The sequence below is a fragment of the Lactuca sativa genome, chromosome 9 (assembly GCF_002870075.4).
Source record: "Lactuca sativa cultivar Salinas chromosome 9, Lsat_Salinas_v11, whole genome shotgun sequence".
Lineage (NCBI taxonomy): Eukaryota > Viridiplantae > Streptophyta > Magnoliopsida > Asterales > Asteraceae > Lactuca > Lactuca sativa.
This window is the reverse complement of record NC_056631.2, coordinates 86,740,387-86,764,767: the sequence shown is the minus strand read 5'-3', so window position 1 is coordinate 86,764,767 and position 24,381 is coordinate 86,740,387. Positions and strand designations below refer to the sequence as shown.

Below are 24,381 nucleotides of genomic sequence, written 5' to 3'. Positions count from 1 at the left end.
ATTTCTAAGATCAACGATACCGTTCGAAAAACCCCAATCGTGTTTTGTCTGTTCAAAAAACTCACCGAACTTAACATTTTGAACTGACAAAACATGATTGAGGTTTTTTGAACGGTTTGGAAACTTCGTTGAACTTTTCTAGACAAAAAGTTGAGTTCATTGAGTTTTCTTCAACATACAAAACTTGATTGAGGTTTTTTGAACGGTTTGGAAACTTTGTTGGGCTTGGAAGACATTTTACCTTCATACTCCGCTTTATCAAATGGGGAATTCAACTCAACAGTTACTGCTATAGCAAGTTTAGCTCCTTTTTTAATCCAAAATAAGAAAATGCTAATGCTGATATTACGTGGCATGAAAGTTGTCTTTGGAAGGGTAAAAAGTTTTATTTATGTTGAAAAGAAAACCATTTAACTCAAAAATACATTTTTTTATTTTGATCCCAAGTCCTTTTTGACGACTTTTAACAATATATATATATATATATATATATATATATATATATATATATATATATATATATATATATATATATATATATATATATATATATATGATTAGGTTATTCTATTCAAAGTAACTAGTTTATAACCCGTGGAAACCACGGTTACAAAATTAATTAAACTTTTATACTAAAAACTCAAATTATTAATCAATTAGTTTAAATAAATTATTAATTAAGATATTTTTTAGTTATATATAAAATTATAATCATTGATTTAAATAAATATGTGAAATTATATCACTTTATAATTTGTATTAATTTTATTTTAATGTTATTAATTTAATGTAGATAGAGTGGGAAATTTAAAATTTAAAATCAATAATCAATATGTTGACAAGTGGCAATTATTAATTAGGAGATATAATAGGGTGACACATGGCAAAAAAAAGAATATAATATTCATTAATTAAGAGGTTTAATAAGATGACACATGTCAAAAGGAGAATAAAACTATTTTTTTATTAGAATAGGGATTATTGTGTTATTGTATGCATAAATGTGGGCAAATCATTTTTGGTAAATTAAGAAAGTGATTATTGTGGTTAAAGAAATTAAAAAATAAAAGAGAAAAACTTTCCATTTAGTAAATAGGTAACATCCACTTTCTTGATTTATCAAAAATTTACTAATTAGGAAACACAATTTTAATTAATAAAAACTTTCGAATTTTCAGAGATATTTGATTTTTTAATTTTGAATTTTGATTTTTTTAATTAATTATATTACAATTCTAAGATAATTTTGTTAGAATGAATATTTTGAAGACAAAAAATAGTTTTGAACCATCAGTTTAAAAATAACATGATTCTTATATATATATATATATATATATATATATATATATATATATATATATATTCACAGACATTGAATGTAAATATAGATTTATACATATTCTTATAGAGTAATAGTCTTGTACATTTTAATACAATTACACATATTCTACCAGAATGTCATAAAAAATAAATAAAGATTTTAAAAAACATAGAATTCTTAAATATAAAATTCTTAAACGAATGCACTTGATCATTTTATTATGGACTATTCTGCCAGAATATAATGATGAATAATGCTTGCTTTTGTGAAGACCATTGAGCATTATTCATCTTCATCTCAGGTGCCATCATCCAATGTTCACGCCCTTGATCAGCATGTCTCCTTCACGCATTCTATGAGAATAACTGCTATGAAATTGAGCATGTTATAAGAATAACTACCATGAAATCGTATGACAATCCTTAAAACCAAATTCACAAATTACAAGCAAAAAATTCCAAAATGATGAATATATTTGTTTTAAATAATAAAATAGCAACGTATCTAATTTGACAATTAGGCCTTATGAAGAATGCTTATTAGTTATTATTATAGCTGCAAATCAAAACTCATAATCTATTTTGAAAATGCAAAATCCCGAATACACCTTACTGTAATTTAAATGAATATTTTATGTTTGTAAAACAAGTGAAGATAATAGGGCTTGAATAACATGAAATTGAATTATGTAAGAACAAAACTATGTGAGAATTCTTTTATACGACAAAATAAAACAAATTTTAGTAATTCTTAGAGGACTCATACCACATGTTAAAATTAACTAACACAACTAACGAACTCATAAATTATTTTTGTGTTCTTCAAGAATTTGAACATCAAGTTCTCTTTTAGACATTTCTACAAACACCTGTGTGCAGTGTTCTCATAGAATTATTTTTGTGTTCTTTAAGATTTCTTAACCCAATCATTCTTTTTTACTTCATCAACAAATGAAAACCGCACCAATTGTCTCTGTACTTTCTACATTCCAGCAAATATACACGAGATACAGAAAGCATACAAATGAAATCGAGAAAGTGAATTAGAGTACTTACACAATGACATATTCCCTCCCACGATGTTTGACAGGAGTTCCAGATCTGGGAGACATGAGAGGAGAAGCAGAGAGGTCATCGGGGCCCAGGATCTTACCCGGCTACCAGGAATCATTCCGCCTCCGAACCCAAACGATCGGCCCAACACCGTTGAGGAGGAGAGAAGGCAACTTCCGGTGTTGCGAGGGCGGCGATATGTTACTGGATTTGGGTGGGATGGGGTGTGAAGCAGGAGCAGCGATGAGGAGAATAGGGTCAAATGGAGATGCAAGAATGGTCGGCAGATAGTGTGCGACACCGGCGGAGGAATGACAAGTTCCAGTGGAACGACAGTAGTGCTAAGTCATCGGTTGGATGGATAGGTGAGTGAAGCAGGAGCCTTCAAAGGATTTTAGGGTCTACGTCTTGAACGAATTTGAAGGGATTTATAGGAAAGCAATCCAATATTTTAGGGATTAATTAAATTTTTATTTAGTTAACAAAATTAATTAATAGGTTAGATTACATATCCTTATTTAAGTTTTTGAAATGATTGGCCCATATTAATGCATATAATAACATAATAATTACTATTAATACCTGAACCTAACTCTCTCTCTCTCTCTCTCTATATATATATATATATATATATATATATATATATATATATATATATATATATATATACACACACACGGAAGCGTTCAATAGAGAGCATTTCTTATCGCGTGAACATTTGAGAACAAATTTGAACCACACAATTTATTTAATTAAAGTTATAAAATAATATTCATATAAATCAAAAACTAGTTACAAACAATTAAAAAACCTATTAACTAACACCACTCACACCACCACTACCTACCATTCTTAAGTAAATAATAAAAAATCTCATTTTTATTAATTAATCTATAAACATAATAGTACAAGTATTTTATTCGATAGAAAATAAAATATAATAAATAAAAAATGTTATAAATTTCAAAGCGTTTTCATGTTTTTGTGTCAATATTTCATTATATATATATATATATATATATATATATATATATATATATATATATATATATATATATATATATATATATGGGAAAAATGAATATACTTTTAACGGTATATAAGATTAGGTATCCCGATGTATAAAACCACGTAGTTTCGATTAGTGGATTAACTTTTTGAGAAAAAAAAATACAATTTTCATAAAACATAGAAGTTTCCTAATTAGCCCTGACTAATACAGTTAACATCAGCGCATCAACCCAGATCGCCTGCTTCCATGATTGATTGCCTATCATCCGAACTTGAGTCACCAAAAAAATATTTCAGAGAAATCGAATTCAAAGAAAAAAGAAAACAATTTAAAAAATCTCAAGTCAAAGAAAAAAACGATTTTAAAAAAAAAAATCCTCAAAAAAAACGTAGTTTCCTTATGCTGATCACATTGACTAATTTAGTTGTTTCGATTCCTTCCATCATCATCACTATGAACACATCAGAATTCACAAAAAAGGGTTTCAAAGAAATCGAAATTCACCAATAACAATTTCATTCAAAATGGAATTCTATTCAGGGAGTTCTCAGAAATTGCAACTCACATGAATTGGGTTTGAACAGACCTTCAAAAAACTACAAATCCTAACGATTTCAAAGAAAAAACGATTTCTTTCAAAGTAAAAACTGATGGGTTTTGGTCATAAGACATCCTATGTGCTCATACAAACCCTAATGCTTGGATCTAGGTTTCTCTATTGTACATGCTTTGAATCCAAGACTATAAACCCTAATTCTAGCATATGGAAATCAATATTAACATATAATTAGGTTTAAGATATTACCTTGATTGTTATGTAGCAATAACAATCCCAATTCCTCCTTGAATTGACTTTGGAAGGCTTAGAGTCACAAGTGTCACTCCTCTAATGGCTTACAAACACCAAGAGCAAATGGAGAAGGTATAAGGAGAGAGGAGAGGTGTTAGAATTCGTCCCTAGGACTTCTTGGGAAGGCTTGGACGAATTCATGAGCCTTAGGGGGTTTATATAGGTGTAAAGATTAGGGTTTTAGTCCTTATCCTTATCTAGTTGCTTTCCCACCAAGCAACCATAAGATAAGTCTTAGAAACCCTTATCCTAGTCGAATTCTAAGGCATTATCACCTTAAATTCGTTCACCCTATATATAAGATAATCCTTACCTTATTTTGTAACTATCACATAATTACAATTCAGCCCCTCTAGTTTAATTAATTACATTTGACCACAAAATTAATTCTTAATTAATTATTGACCAATATTAATTAAACAAATATGATTTCTCCCTTAATATATTATTCTTATAACATATTAATAAATCATAATAACCTCTCTCTCTATTTATTTCTCTAATCAAGTTGCTTTGGTGAAGGCAACCCAAAAGGACCATGCACCATCGGGTCAAGTACATACCAAAATAGTTATGGACTTAGACACTAATCCAACAGTCTCCCACTTGGATAAGTCTAATAACTATTCAGCGTATGACTTCAGATCCTGATCTGCAATCGTAGCTTTCCAAAGCCGTTGCCAACTCTGATCATATCAAATACGCGTGTCCTTAGATAAGGGATCATATATTCCTCCATTCTAGATATCGTATGAGATATGATTTCAAATCATTCTCTTTGTACTACTTCTCGATTTCTGATTTATGACGACTGACTAATTGAACAAATCAAATTAGCCCTAGCCCGGCCGAGCATTTACGTTTGTCATCACTAAACCATCGAGGGGCCCAAAGATATCGCTTTTATCCAACTTTGAATAAAAGGAATGGATAAACTTTAGTACAATGCTCACTTGCACTCACTAACCAAATCACACACAACAATATGTTTTATAAAACCAAGTTACTAGTGCGTTTACATATTATCAATGTGCAACCGATTCGCAAGATACAACTCACACATCTCGGTTTCAAGAATATAAGATGTTATCGTCTCACCAATCACTCGTGACACAATTCATGGAGTGATCCAAGTGAGCGTGGGTTTAATCCAATGCTCAAATCATATTCATAAGCACTCATGAACGTTGCAACAAACATTTGCTTATGTCTAATACTTTTCTAGACATTCCACACACCAATTCACGAAAGTCTTCATTCATATCTACTTCCAACATATGAACAACTGTGGCCCGTTCGAATAATTCGATTATTCTTAATAAACTCAATTATTCTGGAAGTCAAAACATGCAAATGTGAAACACAAGAATAATACTAATCCCATATGGCCTCAAACCTTTGAGTATAAATAAAATGCCTTTTATTTATCACCATATTGATTACTCATTATTTGTCGTTTCGGGTAATCAACTTCTTACTTGAATTCCAACACTTGTCCCATGCTCCTAGTATGCACAATGTTTACCTATGGTTCTTACTTTGTGAAATAGATCACATTGAACACATTTCCAATCCTTCTCATTTCACAACTCCAAATCCGTTTTTCATAAGTTAAAGAATATCAAATTCTTGTTATTGTTAGAATATGCTAGATTCTAACATTTTATGCAACTATCCTTTCGTAATGTCACTGCACCAAAGTCACAAAGACTATTGCCAATGATATTACAAAGTCCTCTATCGGAGATTGTTACAAGACAATTCCATAGACGTGATGTCTCTCACTCAAAGTACATTCTTTGAACATCCTTTTGCATAAAAGTTTCTAATCTAGTCATAGATTTCTCAATATTCAATTCCCAATATGGACACACTTCCATATGTTCCATATGACAACTCATTCTTAATAGAATCTTATCTATTCGTAATGATGTCGATACGGTCCATCCAATATGGAAACATTTCCATATTTTCCAATACTATACTTCCAACTACTCACAAGCGACCAATCCTCGTCGAACTTTGGGTTGTCCTTTGATAGTTGTTTAATTGTTTTAGTCAAAACCAATTCTAGTCCCTTTTCCCTCTAAATGCGCTCGACATTTGGAAAATTTTAGAATGGTCAAACATTAAAGCATTTGCAATCGATCCTATACCCGAAGCGTATGGGACACAGCGCATAATGTTTTATTTACTATCTTCTCAAAATTCGAATTGTGAAGAGGGATGCCGTAATCGTAATCGAAATTTTAAGAACACACTATGTACCTTTGACTAATTTTTATTAACATTCCACAACCTAAGCCTTTAGATTTGAAATGAAGCATAATATTCTCTCCCTTAATTATAGCAAAACAATTCTTCAACTATTGCGACTTTGCAAAGTATGACTCTTGTTTTCTATAATTAATATTGCTAACCTTGCAATACTTTCCTTAATAATCATACAATCATAACTTTTATGCTCCCACTATCTTGATGATTATTATAAAACATAACACTTATGCTCCCACTAGCTTCGACATGTATTCTTAAACATCTTAACTTCCAGAAAGACAATACCTATTGAATTTCTTAAGTCCATGTTTCTAATACATAGTGCTTTGATAATCTTTTATCAAGGCTTTTTTGAACTTATACACCTTTGCCTTTGATAGTTCATATGTGTGTCTAAACAATTAAGACTAATTGTCAAACCTTACAATTCAAATTATGGAAAGGGATACCATAACCATAATCGAATTCGAGAATGCAATTTTACAATCACTATCTTCTTAAAATCTTTCTTAGTGAAAACATTTCCTCACAATCATTTTCATGAAGGAGGAAATCTTATGGAACTTAGATTTTAAACGGTGTATGTGTTCCTATCCATGTGAATTTGTTGAAACCAAAGTTTACGACAAATTCAAACTCATATGGACCGAACTTTCTTGATTTCTTGCCTTATGGTAGCATAGCTGCCCACCATGTCTTCCAAGTAGTTAAGCAGCTCACCCTTTCCTATCAATGTACCTTTCATTGATTAAGGTGCTTTGCCTTTTATGCGTTCAAAATGAGAACTCATAGGACTCACATGCATAATTAACTCAATTGGAACAACACAGAAACAAAATAATATCAACACGATAGGTTGTAAACCTCAACTCGTGTGCTAGTGATGATCGGTAAGGTTTATTTGATTTGTTCTTGAAACCTTTCAAGACCATTAAGACTCCCACTAACTCCTTGACATATAAGATTCTCTTGTCAAAACATTTCTTGACAAACAAATATTCAAGAGTTAGTGTAGCTTTAATCAAAACTCTTCATAAATTGGTCCTAGTTGGTCTTTGTCTTATCCAAGACATCACAACTTTCCACATTTGATGAATGTTACAAACCTTCTTAATACTTTTCACTCAATGTCACAATCTTAACTTTAAGACTTGTTATTGGAACGAAGTATGATTGACTTTTTGATTTAACCATTTCTTGAATCCTTGATTCCTCTTCTTAAACATACAATTGTACTAAGACTCACTTAGAGGATCAATTGAGATATGGTTTTTAATCGTTAAGACTTATCATAAAGCATAAAAGGTACTCTCCCTTCTTCTTAGAATGGAGAAACTTTTATCTCTCTGCCTACTTGATTCTTGTTATTCGTTCTACTATTGATTTAAACTTTTTCAATCAATTTAGAATTACACTTAATCTTATAAGTATAATCATATTTACTAAACCTTTAGTAAATCATGACGAATATCTCGTTACTCTTATGGTGGACTTTGATCAACACACAACTTTGTGTACTCGATCTCCTAGTCCTTCACTTGACACTTTGTCAATGAATTAGTCTAATTTCCAAATACGAAATTTCTCATTCATCGTGCATCCACGTTGCATGATTCCAAGTTTCTGTCCAATTGAAACTTGGGCGATGAGAAACTCTTCCTATTTGGTAAATTCTCGACTTTCCATAATATAATAAGAACCAAATCCAATTGTTGTAGAAATATGTAAACACCAATTTTCATAACGATTTTATTGCAAGGAAATAAACAAATAAATAAATAAGTCAAACGAAAATTTATTTTATTTATAAAAGCAGCGGAAAACATTTGTCCTTACAATGCAAAATCCATTGAAAACTATGTATTTCAAAAGAAAATTTTTTAACAAATCTATCATAGCTATCTAAGATCAAAATCTAATCTTCAAGTCCATGTGATCAAGATCCATTCCTTGTGATTAGATTCATCTTGCTCTTTCACCAAGCTTCCTTTCTTTTCACGGATCCTGTAAAACATTCAAATGCAATCTTATTACATTATGTATTAAGAATTAATGAATAGGAACTTAATGGAGTTAGATAGTGGATTTTACCTGAAGCGCAACCATACTCTTTGACTCTCCCATCTTCTGGACTCTTCAGGCTCTTTGGGCAGACTTGTATCCAACGCCCTTTCTTTTGGCAGTAAACGCAGGTCGGTTCTCCTAGAACGTCCTCGGAAGCATGGTTGGTTGACTTTTCCAACAAATACGCTCCATTGCTTTGCCAAATCATTTCTGATTCAGCAGCAATGAGCATGTAAGTTAGGTCAATGAGGTTGTCATCATGATTCATCATATAATACTTTCTTTTGAACTCATTATATGATTCAGGAAGTGACTGCAAAACCCAATTCACAGCCAACTCATCTAGGAATGACATACCCAACATTATCAACCTATCAATGTGTGATTTCATTCCTAGAACGTGGGCACACACGGGTTTACCATCTTCATGTTTCATTTCCAATAGGGCTTTAGTGATATTGAACCTTTCAATTCTTCGATCTTGTGGGTTGGGGAGAACAATAGGAGGAGGAGGAGGAAGTGAAGCATGATTTCTCGTTCCTTAATTGAATCGTGGAATACCATCTTCATGTGGAATGCTTGTTCCACGGGATTTGGGAAGACCATAGTTGTCGAACTTTGACATCTACAAAACGGGAGAAAAACAAATTCAAGTTAGTTGATTGATTGAGTCCTTAGTAAATCACCCAAATGAGATACTAAGGCTAGGACCCAACACAATATTCTACAACTCGGGAGAGGGATGCCGTAACCCTAATTGCAGAATATTTGAAGGTAAGTGAATGATGATTCACTAATTTCCACCGCGAAAAACGAAAAAGAAATTTAAGTTTTAAATCTATGAAAACTCCTAGATCCTTTGAAATTCATTGAACTTTCAATGGCATGTTTAAATCTCGATATGCCCCTCTTGTTTGTGATTGGGATGCCGAGGATCACAAAGCGGGTGTGAATAACCATGCAAAATTACATGGTGCCCTCACATGTTACAGTCACCTATTCGATGTGCCGGTAAACCACACACGCTCCACTAAACTATGACAAACATTGAGTCACCCTTTGCTACCTTTGCTTAGAACCATTTAGTGTGCCGGTAAACCACACACGCTCCACTAACGTCTTCGCAAGGGCACAAAGTGTAATTTCATGGAATTGCATCAATTCACTTTGGCCTAAGTAACTAAGATTGGGAATTTTATGAAAACATTTAGTTACTTTTAAATTTCATTGTACTTATAATGGAAGGTTTTGTCCTATCCTACCCGTTCGGCTAACGACCCTCCACTAGTCAGGAGTGCGGTGGGTAAGAGTGGATACCCATTCAATCGCCATTTTATAGGCAATTTCCTTAAACACCCCTTATAGACCAACTTCGTGAATGAGGCCTACTAACGGTAAGACTGACTTTTACTCATACATATATATAATGTTAGACTTTTAATGTTATATATAGTATAGGGTGTATTTTATACTTTCAAAATACTAGGTGGTCTAATTTAACAATTATACCATTAATTCAATTAAATTGTAAGCCTAAACTTTTATGGATTTATTAAACCTCTTTTAATTATACACCTTAATTAATTAATAAAACCATAAGGGTGGGATTTGAACTTTTTCAAAACTATATTAGAGTTTTAGAATTTAACATTCCTAATTAGACTTTTAATCAACTTTTAAATTCCAAAACTTGAGGGCAAGTTTTGAAACATTTCAACACATTAGGGTTTCAACTATTTAAATTTCAAAACTACAAAACTATTGGGTTCAAATTTAAACTATAAAACCTAAAGGGTAAAATATGAAACTTTTCATAACAACAAGGATCAAATAACAAATAATCTAAACTAACATAATTATCCATATTTGATTTGTTTAATGATTTCTTGTAAAACAATTTATCAATTTACTCAAAATAATTAATCAATTATCTTATAAGGAAACAATTATCTTATTAATTGATAAATATCTTCAATTAGATTAAAAATATAGTCAAATATGTCATATAATCGGATTAATATTGATCTAACATGATAAGGTAACTATCCCAATGCAAAAACAACAAGAAATCCCGAGATAAGCTCTATCTGACGAGTTGACTCGTCGAGTCACCTTGGACTTGGCGAGTTCAACTATGGACTCGGCGAGTCCAGCCTCCAAAACACCAAAAATCAGATTTTTTAGATATATCATGCATCAATACAATAGAAACCAATCAAGGCTCTGATACCACTGATGGGTTTTGGTCATAAGACATCCTATGTGCTCATACAAACCCTAATGCTTGGATCTAGGTTTCTCTATTGTACATGCTTTGAATCCAAGACTATAAACCCTAATTCTAGCATATGGAAATCAATATTAACATATAATTAGGTTTAAGATATTACCTTGATTGTTATGTAGCAATAACAATCCCAATTCCTCCTTGAATTGACTTTGGAAGGCTTAGAGTCACAAGTGTCACTCCTCTAATGGCTTACAAACACCAAGAGCAAATGGAGAAGGTATAAGGAGAGAGGAGAGGTGTTAGAATTCGTCCCTAGGACTTCTTGGGAAGGCTTGGACGAATTCATGAGCCTTAGGGGGTTTATATAGGTGTAAAGATTAGGGTTTTAGTCCTTATCCTTATCTAGTTGCTTGCCCACCAAGCAACCATAAGATAAGTCTTAGAAACCCTTATCCTAGTCGAATTCTAAGGCATTATCACCTTAAATTCGTTCACCCTATATATAAGATAATCCTTACCTTATTTTGTAACTATCACATAATTAAAATTCAGCCCCTCTAGTTTAATTAATTACATTTGACCACAAAATTAATTCTTAATTAATTATTGACCAATATTAATTAAACAAATATGATTTCTCCTTTAATATATTATTCTTATAACATATTAATAAATCATAATAACCTCTCTCTCTCTATTTATTTCTCCAATCAAGTTGCTTTGGTGAAGGCAACCCAAAAGGACCATGCACCATCGGGTCAAGTACATACCAAAATAGTTATGGACTTAGACACTAATCCAACAAAAACAATATAAGAGATCGCAGGAAAAACAAAGAAGGTTCAGTTGGCTTGCTACTCCGTCCTCTGTTTTTCCTTTCAGAGCACTTCCAAATAAGTCATTGATCTCATGTGTTTTGGCTTCTGTTTCAGTTTGCTTGCTATTGTATCCTCGGTTATATATGTATATATATATATATATATATATATATATATATATATATATATTAATATGTTGCGTTTATAACCTAGTATAAACATAACCTACATCCTCAGTTGACCTGCTACTATAAGTGCCACAACCTAAACCATCTCTGTAAAGATTAGATGCAGATGCTACATATACATTGTTAATTGTTGCTCCAAATGAGCCATATCCACATTTTTCAACTACAAAACATCATCAAAGAATCATTACAAATTAAGTTGTAATAATATATATGTATGCATGTTTATATATGTTAATTTTAGTTCCCACTTTTTGATCCTTTGTCATCAGAATCTGAATAGTATGCTGCTCTAGAATGGATGAAAGGGCCATCTGATGTGGCACAATCTGCATGATTTATCATAGAAAAGATCAAAGCCGAAATTATGAAGAGAAAATGAAGTGAAAATGCCATTTTGGGAATATGAAGGAGAGAAGTTGGTTTTGTATGGAAAGAAACAAAGAGTGGTACTTATTTACTGTGAATAAAATGACTCTGTGGTTGGTAGTACTTTCAATGCTTTGATATTTTTGTGTTGAATGAAATTTTTTTTGTTAGATTTTTTCCTTGTCTGAGATATGGAACACCCCTTTGATGACTTCCTCCTGGATATTTTACTATTTTACTTTTTTCATATGAAAACAAATGGCTGATATGAAATTAGGCTGTCATTTTGGGTTAAAAATGAAACTTTGTTGTAATTGTGGGTTAAAAATGAAATTTCTTCACAATTTTTTAGTTAAAAATGAAACTTTGTTGCAATTGCCGGTTAAAAATCAAAGTGGTTTGTCATTTTAGGTTAAAAATGAAACAAACATTCAACAACATCAAAGCAACAAACATTTGTTGTTTAGCAATTAATCAAGTTTCAGCATTCAAACAGAATCTAAAATCAAAATTAACGCTATCATAACAAAACCATCAAAAATTTTGAACATTACAAAATATTAAAAATACTCACATCATAAAACTAGACTTAACATACTTATTTTTAAACAAGACAAAAAGAAAATTTCAACACATAAGAACAATCTTTTCTCATTCCCGCCCGGTTGCACCTGCACCTTCAGCTTATGGTACAAGAGTAGCAACAGCCTCCCACCCATCACCACCACTTAACTGAGATGATTAAAAAACCAAAAAAATATAATTATAAAAATAAAAATTACATCTTTAAAGTTCAAACCATGACAAAATCAACTGAATTATTATGAATCCTTACCCAAGCCCCTTGTTGGATGAGTTTTCCCCTGTCCCAAACATGTTAAACTGCAATATGTAATGTTCTGGGTACTGTTGGATTAATATACACATAAGTTTGATGAGTTTTCTCCTTGTTGGACAATTTTAGCCCTGTCCCAAAAATCGAATTCAACCTTGATGGGTTTTCCTTACATGATCACTAAATAATGTTGTATCTATTTCTCGTGCATACCTATATGAGAAACAAATTTTATTATATTTATTGATTGTACTTTATAAACAACCTTTTCTTACCACTAACCTCGCATAAAAACTATGTAATCATATGGATAATAACCAAAAAATGTGACTATAATTAAGATATTGATCATATTTTATCATAATATTTATCTTAAGGATGCAAGTCCTTATTTTTACAGTATCAAAGAACCATAAAAAGCTTACTTTGTTGATCAAGAGATGAATCTTTTGAGAATGCACTGATGGTTGGTCAAGAACATGAAGAATAAGAAGCCTTCAATGACAGATTCAACTGCAAAACAAAAATTAACTCACTAAAAATATTATAAAGTAAAAATAAAAATAATATATGGAAAACCTATCAAAGTACTTTCCTTCCAATTTTTTTAGTAACATAGTCACTTAATTCAATCAACACTCAAAATTGCATTATTTCACCAAAAGAATCACTAATCAGTCTTTATGCATATTGAGACAAGACTTCACTAAGACATTTAATCGAACACCTAGTGTACATTACCAGTGTTATTACATTTGAAAAGAAAATACATACAAACTAAATACCATAAACCATGGTATCTTTCAAACACAATAATTTATAGAAATTACCTAATGCCCCCTAGAAAAAAGTGAAGAAGATGAAATCAAAAAATGCCTTAACTTATTACCCCGTATTGTTTCAAGACCCCAATAGATTCGAAATAATGTCATTTGATTTATTAATCTTCATGATTAATATTACTGGGAAGAATTGATGCATAGACGCAATAAAAAAAAAAAGCTCAACTGAACTACAGAAGGATTCCGAAATCAGCCAAACTCGTGAACCATAGCAGCTCCGAAATCGATGACGATTTAAAAAAAAACAAGAAACTCACTGCTTTTGCTAAGGATACGATAGGTTTCATTATTGGGCACCTGATCTTATATACCTTAAGGGTGTATTCACTTTTCCATATATATATATATATATATATATATATATATATATATATATATATATATATATATATATATATATATATATATATATATATATAAAAGAACCTATATGCCAAGTAATATCCACGTAGTATATTTTTTTTTAATCTTAAAAATCAGCTATATTTGGTGTAGCATATGATAATTGTGTTTTCTTTTTGAATATTTTTAAAACGTTATGATATAATGAACAAAAAATAATATAGTTTTTTTTTTCGAACAAAATAAAACATTGTTGACCTTTAATCACTTATCATCGGTGTGTATGGCTGTTGTGTGAATATTTTCTTTGACTAAAACCAGACCCACTTGATATTTTATTATTATTATATTTGTCTATCATAAAAGATGGAATAAAGACTTCATCTTCCATCCTCGCATATGAAATTTCAATGGCTTCCTGTTCTTCCTCCTGCACTACGGCTTCACCTACTGCTAATTCTTACAGATATGATGTTTTCCTAAGCTTTAGAGGCGAAGATACTCGTGATTCTTTTACAGATCATCTTTATTACGCATTAAAGCGAGCAGGAATTTGTACTTTTAGGGATAACGAAGAAATCAACAGAGGTGAACACCTGAAGCCAGAGATCGAGAGTGCAGTTAAAGAGTCTAGGGCTTCAATAGTTGTATTGTCAAAAAACTATGCAACGTCCACTTGGTGCCTAGACGAGCTTCTGTTAATCCTCACGCAAAGAAGGGAGTCCAGTCATTTCATTCTACCAGTTTTTTATCACGTTGATCCGTCTGACGTGAGGAATCAAAATGAAACCTTCGAAATCGAAGTCAAAGCCTCTTCAAAGTGGACAAATGATAAAGTCAACCTGTGGAGGAAAGCTCTTAAGGAGGTTGCTGATTTGGCCGGCATGGTTTTGTCTGGGTATGCTTGTTTAATCTTTACTGATATCCATTTGACCATTTTTAAGTGGATAGTACTTTATTCAATAATTGGACCATAATTGGTATTAACCTCTAGCGAAATTTTGGTCTACATATCAAATTCATGACACGGTCAATTTTTTGTTGTTAAATTTGTCAATAACTTTGAACTTTTAGGAGATGTTTGTTTCATAGAAATTCGGAGGAGTTGGTGAAAATGTAATTCAATTAGGAAAAAATACAAGTTGGGTTGGCCCATTTGGCTATTATGGTGTCTAAGAATTAGAAATAAATGAGAAAAATGTAATCAGGAACAGATATGCAACGATTTCTTCTTATTGATACACCATATACAAGTTTGACTCTTGACTAGAGCTAAGTAAGGTTTTGATTCTTTCTCGAAAAGAGCAGTACGTCTCCAATTTACAGTTTTAGCCTTTTACGAACTGGACTATAAGGGCATTTATTTACATAATTTTGTTTAATCTATCAATATTTGTTTTATTTTGATTTTGATTTAGTTTTCATTTACAGTTTAATGTTTAGTTAAAGTGAAAAAAATTTCTATTCTATTGTAAACACTTTAATTGACCCAGGTTTTATTTGAATTTTGATCTTCATTGTGCAACTTTTAATCAAATTTAAACATTTATCAGTACTACAATTGCATTAGGAAAGTTAAGTATTCGTTGAGTAATTATATGAATTGTCATTCATGTTGGTGCCAAAAGAGTCTTTATTTTCAAAACTTAACTCAGCCATGGTCCCTTGTTTGGTTTAACCTTGCACCCTTCATGTTTGAAACACGATTTTGTTTCGTATTTCGTCCGTGCCAAAATTGATAATACCTTTGTGTTTTTAATTTTCAATTAATTTCATGCTTTTATTTTGATTTTTAAATTTTAAATATAAAAAAATAAAGGCCTACTACACTACTGACCACCCTCTCCCTTCATCTTCCTCACCCTTCACTTTGTTGCTGATCGGAAACACACACACACACACACTCGATGAGAGGGAAAGAGGAGACCCAACTCGCCGGCCAGTTACCGGCCACCATCACCATCTCCACCCTCCGACAGATCTTCTCTCTACATCTATTATAGTCTCCACCCAATTCCCTCACCCCTACTCATGCCACAGACGTATGAAGCCACTTCTAGCGACGTTTGAAGTCGCTGCCTCGTCAGAGAAGTCGACCTTGTAGAGCCGCCATCACCGTAGATCTGCGGTGAAACCCTAACACCGTTTGAAACCATAACTATCGCCATCTCTGTTCGAATACCTAGATATGAGGTGGTTGTTATGTATATATGTGATGATGGTGAGCGTGACCAGATGCACATCAATGAAGGGATATAACGACGATCTAAGGTTTACACCCCGTTCCCGAGTTTATCAAAAGAAAAGAAAAGAAGAGAAAAGAAGGTCACGAGAGAAAAGAAGAGAAAAGAAGGTCACGAGAGAAAAGAAGAGAAAGGAAAGGAAAATAAAATTTTCTTTTGTGTTCCCGAGTTGGAGAGAAGTGGAAGGAAAATTAATCATTTTCTTCTTTCCTTCCAAATCCTCCCAAATCGGAAGGAAAGATATGAGGGAAAGTGATCATTCCATTTCTCTCCACTTCCACTTCCTTCCTTTAATGAAACTCGGGAACATTTTCTTCTCATTTCCAACCATTTCCTTTTCTTTCTCTCGTTAAGTTGAACTCGGGAACGGGGGTGTTAGGTTTTGACACTTCGACGACGATTTAGGGTTTTGGTCTACCCATCCCCTTCCCCTCCTAGATCTTCTTCGCCGCTAGGATACCACGCCACACCCATCTTATCTTCTTCTCATACCATTCGACCACACTACAGTGATGAGAGGAGATATACGGTTGTTGGAGTCTTCATTCGGCAAACCCAAAAAATCGAACGTAGTGGTGGTGGTGGTGTTTGTCAATGGCAACGGTAAAGGGACCATATATTTAATTAAAAAAATTTCTTTTAATCGATTAATAATTAATAATTAATAATTAATTAATAAATAAATAAGAGCAAAATGGTCTTGTTATGCCTGGGAGATGACTTATGTAAGTTTTAAACTAACAAGGTACAATATTAGTTAATTTTTTAAACTAGCGAGTGAATATGCCTTTTTGAAGAAAATATTTTCATTCTTGTGTGTCAACGAATCATTGAACATCATCTAATGAAATTGTTCATTTTCTTGTGTTGTTCTAGGTCTGAAACAGAGTTTCTAAAGGAAATTGTTGGCACCATATACAATAAACTAGATCGTAAACAAGTCCATCTTCCAGTCAATTTAACAGGGATGGCCACACGATACAAGGATATCCATTCTTGGTTAAATGGATCCAATGCAGAATTTTTAGCAATTTGTGGCATGGGAGGAAGCGGGAAGACAACGTTGGCCCGATACATTGTATACTCAAATAGCCAAAATTTTGAAAGCATTAGCATTCTTGAAGACATCGGTAGTAGATCTAAAGAACCACATGATCTACTTCAGATACAGGAAAAACTTTTAGCAGATATTTCAGGTGGAAAGAAGAGAAAAATACCTAGTGTTTGTCAAGGTACATTCAAGATTGAAGAGGCATTACAAGGGAAGAAAGCACTTATTCTTCTTGATGACATTATTGAACCGAGCCAGTTGGTAGCTTTACTAGGATCAGGGCATATTAACAAACAAAGCAAGATTTTAATAACAACTAGAGACAACAATCTAGGTAAATGGTTTGAGTCTAGGTCTTGGAGGTGTCAAGAGTACCAAATGAAATTACTGGATGATGATGAATCATTAGAGCTTTTGAGTCGACATGCCTTTGGATCCAAAACTCTGATGGAAGGTTACGAGGAGCTTGCAAAACAGGTATTGAAGTATTGTGAAGGAAATCCGTTGGCTCTAGAAGTGTTGGGTTCCTCTCTAGCGCAGGATAATAGCATCCTATTTTGGAAAAGTACATTGAGTTTACTGGGAAGAGATATTGATGTTGGAATTCAACGTGTACTTATCAGGAGCTACAACTCTTTGCCACATGAATCTAACAAAGAGTTATTTTTGCATATTTCTTGTTTCTTTGTCGGCAAAGACATAGATTATGTGGTGAAGATATTGGAGCATGATTACTCTGCTGTATCGGGGATCAAAATACTAACCAACAGATGCCTTGTGTCTGTTTCCGCAAACAAGAAACTAATGATGCACCCATTGCTTCAAGAGATGGGGAGAACAATAGTCCATCAAGAATCACCCAAAGACCCTGCAAAACGTAGTAGAGTCTGGTTTAGTAAGGATTCTTATGATGTTCTGCGAAAAGGAAAGGTGAGATGCTTCCTTTGTTGAAGCTTGTTTTTGCATTCACATTGTCTTAGTCTATCTTTAATTCTGTAGTTTCATCCTTTTTTTTCTATTTAGGGTTCAAATACAATGGAAGGTCTAGCACTTGACAAGCGAATGTTACAGGAAGAGCGGCACGCATTCAAGGTAATACATCACTAAAACCTTATGTTTGTTATTTATATGTAACGAAAACATGGAAGCTCTTTAAGTTGATCCAAAAATTCTTGCATCTTGTTTTTATACATCTATGGGTATACTTTAGTCAAGTTGTTGGTTTTAGTAAATCAACCACACGTTAATTTGTGTGTGTGTTGTATTGTATATATAGAATAGATTACAACAATAAACTCCTATAATAAAGTAGAGATAAATACAGAATATATAATTAAATAATTTACTATCTAGTTTTCTAATATCCCCCCCTCAAGCGAATGGGTGGTGGAGCAAGGCGTAGCATCGCACAAAAGTGCTCAAATTGAGCACGCGGAAGACTTTTAGTGAAGATGTCTACCACCTGAAGCTTAGTTGGTACAAATTTTGTGTAAAGTTTGCCCAAAGCTACTAGTTTGTGAACAAAATGGTAATCGAGATCAATATGTTTAGCACATTTGTGAGCAACTGGGTTTTGAGTCATGAATAAGACACTTTTGTTGTCGCAAAGCAAGTTAGGGCGATCAGGAGGTAGCGCATGATGTTCCCATAAAAGATGAGTTATCCAAACAATTTTAGTTACTGTGTTCGTAATGTCCCGATATTCTGACTCACAACTAGATCATGAGATGGTTGGTTGTTTCTTAGCACTCCATGAGACTAAGTTGCCACCAAGAAAAATTGAATAGCCATAAGTAAACTGGCGTGTCTCAAGACAATGAGCGCAATCTGCGTCTGAATACCCAAGAATATTTTTGGTTTGAGGTAGTATGAAAATAAGGCCAAAAGAGACGGTGCCTTTTACATACCCTAGTATACGTTTCATCAAGGTTCTAAATAACGTAAGGCGTGACTTGGCGGCAATGTCAACCCTCAAGCTTTTCCGAGCCTTGGCGAGTCACGGCGTTTGTAAGGCGTGACTTAAGGCGACAATTTTGTATATAATTAATCTTTTTATATGTATTTTCAACTATTATTCATTTTTATACACATATATGAGTTAAGGTGGCGTTTTGGCTAAGCTTGGCGGCAGGTGCAAGCCTCGGACTCGTGGCGCACCATGGCGGAGCCATGGCGAGCTTTTTAGAACCTTGCGTTTCATAGACTAAATGGGCATCAGTAGACGCATGGAGATATTAGCTAGCTTTATTCACAGCATATGAGAGATCTGATCTAGTAATTGTTAAGTATTGGAGAGCTCCGACTAGGGATCGATAAAGAGTAGGATCAGAAAAAAAGCATTCCATCAGCTGTGAAAGTCTCATGAGTGGCCAATGGTGTTCGTACTAGATTTAAAGTCAATTAAATCAGAACGAGTAAGATTATGTTTGGCATATTTTGACTTGCTTAAAAAGTGACCATCATCAATACAAGTCACCTCTAAACCAATGATTTAACTCAGAGCACCAAGATATTTAATAGCAAAATCTTTGTGTAGTCGTGCAGTGAAGGATGTAATGACAGATTCCTGATTATCAGTAAGGATGAGATTGCGACATAGACAACGAGTTACATGATGCATGCATGTCGAGAAAAAAAAGAATAAGGAGGTGTCAGGACGGCTACAGAAAAACCCATTGGCAAGCAAGAAGGTGCTAAGGCGTTGAAACCAGGCACGAGGGGCCTGTTTTAAGCCATAAAGAGCCTTAGTTAGTTTGCAAACATGATTAGGAAGTTGACGATCAGTAAACCCAAACCCAAGCGATTGCTCCATAAAAACTATCTCAGTAAGATGACCATGCAGAAATGCGTTCTTGACATGAAGCTGATAGAACAATGCAAAATGAGGAGGCTTTAACAACCGGAGTAAAAGTATGAGAGTAATCGAGTCCAGGAATTTGGGTGAAACCTTGAGCAACAAGTCGGGCTATGAAACGTTCAACTGAGCCGTCAGAGTTATACTTGGTATAATAGACTCATCTAGAACCGACAATGTTGGAGTGAGAGGGTCGAGACACTAAGGTCCATGTGTTATTTGCACCTAAGGCCTCAATTTCTTCATGCATGGTGGCCATCCATTGAGGATGTTTAGCAGCAGATTTGTACCCTTTAGGCTGAGTTGTAGAAAGTAAAGAAACATGCAACGCATGATTGGTGAGTGATGCAAAATCGACTATATGTTGATTTTTGAAAATACCATACTAGGAACGAGTGTGAATTGGATGCGTAGAAGGGATTAGAGATGGTGTGTGTGTGTATGTGTGTTTGTGTGTGTCTCATTCCAATTCATTAATAGCAATTGATTTATAACTGCAAGATGATAATTCTCAATTGATACTCAAGGAATTGAATCCTAATACATAGGGAATCCTTGGTGAACTTACTTATGCTTAATTACTATCCCTCTTCACTGTAATTTTGTAGGCATCCCACCTCAAGACAGATGCACTTCAAAAGATGGATAAACTAAAATTGCTCCAGCTAAATTTCGTGCAACTCACCGGGTCATACGAGAATATTTCAGAAGATTTAAGATGGATTTGCTGGCTTGGATTCCACTTAAGAACCATACCATCCGACTTATTCATGGGAAATTTGGTGGCTATAGACATGAGCTCTAGCAGCTTGGAAGTATTCGACCCACCCATGGTAGGAAATTCAATATCCTCTTTTTGAATTTTAATGGCCTTTATGCAGATACTGAGTGCCACATAAATCTTTTTACTTTCGCAACAGGTTCTTCAGTCGCTGCAGATTCTAAATCTTAAAGACTCGTTCAATCTAATAGAAATCCGCAACATGTCCAAGATTCCACATCTCGAGACTTTGATTCTTTGGAATTGTCATAGTCTGGTTCGTGTTTGTAAAACCATTGGTAACCTAAAAAGTCTTGTACTGTTGAACATGACAGGGTGTGAAAACTTGTGCAAAAGGGAGCACAAAAATTTGTTTGTAAGGATGGTAGCTTCTACTTTTAGTGGAGCAGTTGCAGAACAACCTACATTTTCCTTCCCACATTCATTACACCAATTATTCCTCAAGGATTGTTTTCTTGAGTGTACTGATTCTTTTCCTCTGAGTTTTAGCCTTCAACCATCTTTGCAGTACTTGAACTTAGGCAATAGTCTATTTGAGTTCCTCCCTTGTTATGATCATCTGAAAAACCTACGGGTCCTTGACTTATCTTTGTGCTCACGACTTAAATGGATTCTTTGTCTTCCAAATACACTTGAAGAATTGTATGTATATCACTGTAAATCTCTGGAGAGAATAACTTTCGAATCACCTCAATTCACATTACAAGAGTTTGGCTATGAAGGTTGCATAAGTTTGTCTGAAATTGAAGGCTTTATCAAATTGGTGCCTGTAGTCAAGCTTGAAGAAAATGATTTGGGACACATGAAGTGGCTAAAGAAATATCAAAATCTTGAGGTGTGCCTGGTTGGTGATGATGAGGTCACCAAAGGCAGAAGTTCGTGTGTCCAGGTAAACTGTTTTTCTTTCAAACACATTCATAAGCACACACAAGCACCTTACAATTCTACCTACAAACTGATTATATGTGACTGAATTCTAGTGTTTACATGGCATAGATATTGTATGAATTCGATATAATGAGCACATCTCTTCCAGACGTAAAGGATCCAAACATGGAGCCTATGTATCTATCAAAATCGTCATCTTTGTCCTTTGAATTGCCTTCATTTCCCAAGAATAAGAGGCTCAAAGGACTTGATGTAACTTTCAAGTACTCAATATCCGGTGATGATTGGTCATGGTTTTGTAAAATCAGTACAACCAATGGTGTTGATTTGATGTACAACCCCAAAGTCTTTGGCAAACCTGAATTTGGTAATGTTGGTATATGGTTAAGCTATTGGCCAATTGGTAATACATTGGACACCGGAGATAAAGTTAGTATCTCTATTGTTGTAATGAGTGGATTGGAGGTACATGAATGTGGTGTGAGCCTTGTTTACACTGATGATAAAGAAGCTGCAGAAAATTTGGAAAATAACAAGGGATGGGTAGAAATTCTTGGAGGAGATTTGTCTGGATTTCAATTAAGCACAGGAGCGTTCTATCTTTGTCGCCGTGATTTCTTTGAGTTAATGGAGGTTGATAGACAGACTCCTGATTGGTTTAGAATTTTAGTTGGAGATACCATAGACTCTACAGGTATGTCCCTCTTGTCAAGCTAATTCTTAGGGTTTTAGTTATATTTATGCTGCAAATAGATAAAATTCATCTTATGATACATTGTTATATATAGAGGTACGAGGATGGAGAAAGACAGGTCGACCTAAGCACATGCATCAATCATTTACAGAGTTGAAAACTGTTAGATGCATCATCCATGGTCCTGAATTGGTACATTTTCTCTATAATATTTCATTTTTCAACACGTGTACATTACTAAGGGCCTGCAATTCTTACGACTCTCCATTTTTAGAAACTCAAGGGGTTAGCAAATATGTCTATAATTCAAAATCCAAATGATATTTTCTAAAATCCACATTCCCATGGCATTATACATGCGATGCTTTTAAGTTTGATACAAATATCTTTTCTATCAAATGTTACAAGCGAACATAAGTGAAAAAATTATTAAACCGTTATAATCTAATTTAACATTGTGGTACCTGATGTAATGATGTTGATTTTCTGATGATTAGTGTGATATTTGGATTTCGCTAATCTTGATCTGGTATTTATGATATACAAAATTAGGAGGAAATTTACAATATCACAGAGATGTCAAAATCATCTTTTCTAGATAAAACTTTGAAGTTCACATCAAGTATGCTAGGGGAGACAATGAAATTTGCTAGAAGACCCATATCAAAAAATACAAAAATAAAGGTAATTGAATATTTTGTTTAGCAGATCAGTATCTTTTTCTCATTTGATACTTCTTTCGCTATTGCTCACATGGCATGACATCTACATTCAGTTTTTGAGAGAAAATGACGGAAAGTCAGTGAAATTTCAGTTTGTAACATGGTTTAATTTCACCTGAACTTGATTGTTTTGAATTCCTCATCTTGAGAACATAAACTTTCTATTGTTATTCTTGTAGTTTATTCAGGTAACTGGATGTGCCCTTTCATGTTATTGGTGCTTCTATCCTCCCCGCTTCAACAACAACCCACAACTCATGCATCCACTGATCGTTATCTTCCGTATTTTTATCACCATTCTGTTAATCATGTTCTTTATCCTGCGTGTGGACCAGTTATTTGATGAAACCGAGCAATATTCAGCCAGTCAAGAACAAGAGTATGAATCCGAGCCATATTCAGACTGTCAAGAAGAAGACTAGATTTATTGATGGATTGATCATTAACGAAACTTGGTAAATTTAATTTGGTTATGTATAATTCGCGGATGTGCAACCACAATAAGATTGATTTCTTGGATTCTGATAGATGTTTTCCGAAAGAGCGTATGAAATATGGATGATCTCAAGGATTGATTTCAACAATGCAACAATCCAAGAATTGGAAAATTCGCCGTGGTAGGGGGAATTTGGCAGAAAATCATGATTCAGTTCGCATGTAACTGTAGTTATTGCTTGCTTTCAGCTCTTTTTCACTCCTTTATCACGATAATTAGGGGTGGCAAATCGGGTCATCGTGTTGTGTTTTTGTCTGACACGACACGAAACGACAATATTTTATGTAACACGAACACGACACGACACGATCTCGGGTTTTTTTTAACTAACACGAAAATGAACCTATTAAAAAACGACAAACACGACACGACACGACAAATATAACATGAAATAACAATTAATGTATTTAATTAATATTTATTCATGCATAATACGAAAAACATGTCACACA

The 24,381-nt window shown here is 33.7% G+C and overlaps 1 protein-coding gene across 2 annotated transcripts; it reads left to right on the top strand.

Moving 5' to 3' along the window:
- The first annotated feature begins 14,571 nt into the window (after positions 1-14,571).
- LOC111896798 (disease resistance protein RUN1) lies at positions 14,572-24,041 on the top strand. 2 transcript variants are annotated; one of them, XM_023892785.3, is made up of 10 exons: positions 14,574-15,098; positions 17,320-18,424; positions 18,518-18,586; positions 20,957-21,181; positions 21,269-22,018; positions 22,126-22,711; positions 22,806-22,903; positions 23,264-23,395; positions 23,613-23,888; positions 23,962-24,041. In XM_023892785.3, exons 1-9 carry the CDS (start codon positions 14,611-14,613, stop codon positions 23,853-23,855), a joined length of 3,696 nt encoding a protein of 1,231 aa, XP_023748553.1. In that variant the 5' UTR covers positions 14,574-14,610; the 3' UTR covers positions 23,856-23,888; positions 23,962-24,041. The 2 variants fall into 2 exon arrangements, with proteins under 2 accessions (XP_052623459.1, XP_023748553.1); XM_052767499.1 differs by lacking the exon at positions 23,264-23,395 and having other exon boundaries at positions 14,572-15,098; positions 23,613-24,041.
- Positions 24,042-24,381: the final 340 nt, after the last annotated feature.

Coding starts and splice junctions, on each gene's coding strand:
- LOC111896798 (XM_023892785.3), top strand. CDS start 14,611: ATGGCTTCCTGTTCTTCCTCCTGCACTACGGCTTCACCTACTGCTAAT. Junction 15,099..17,319: donor GCCGGCATGGTTTTGTCTGG/GTATGCTTGTTT, acceptor GTGTTGTTCTAG/GTCTGAAACAGAGTTTCTAA. Junction 21,182..21,268: donor AAGTATTCGACCCACCCATG/GTAGGAAATTCA, acceptor CTTTCGCAACAG/GTTCTTCAGTCGCTGCAGAT.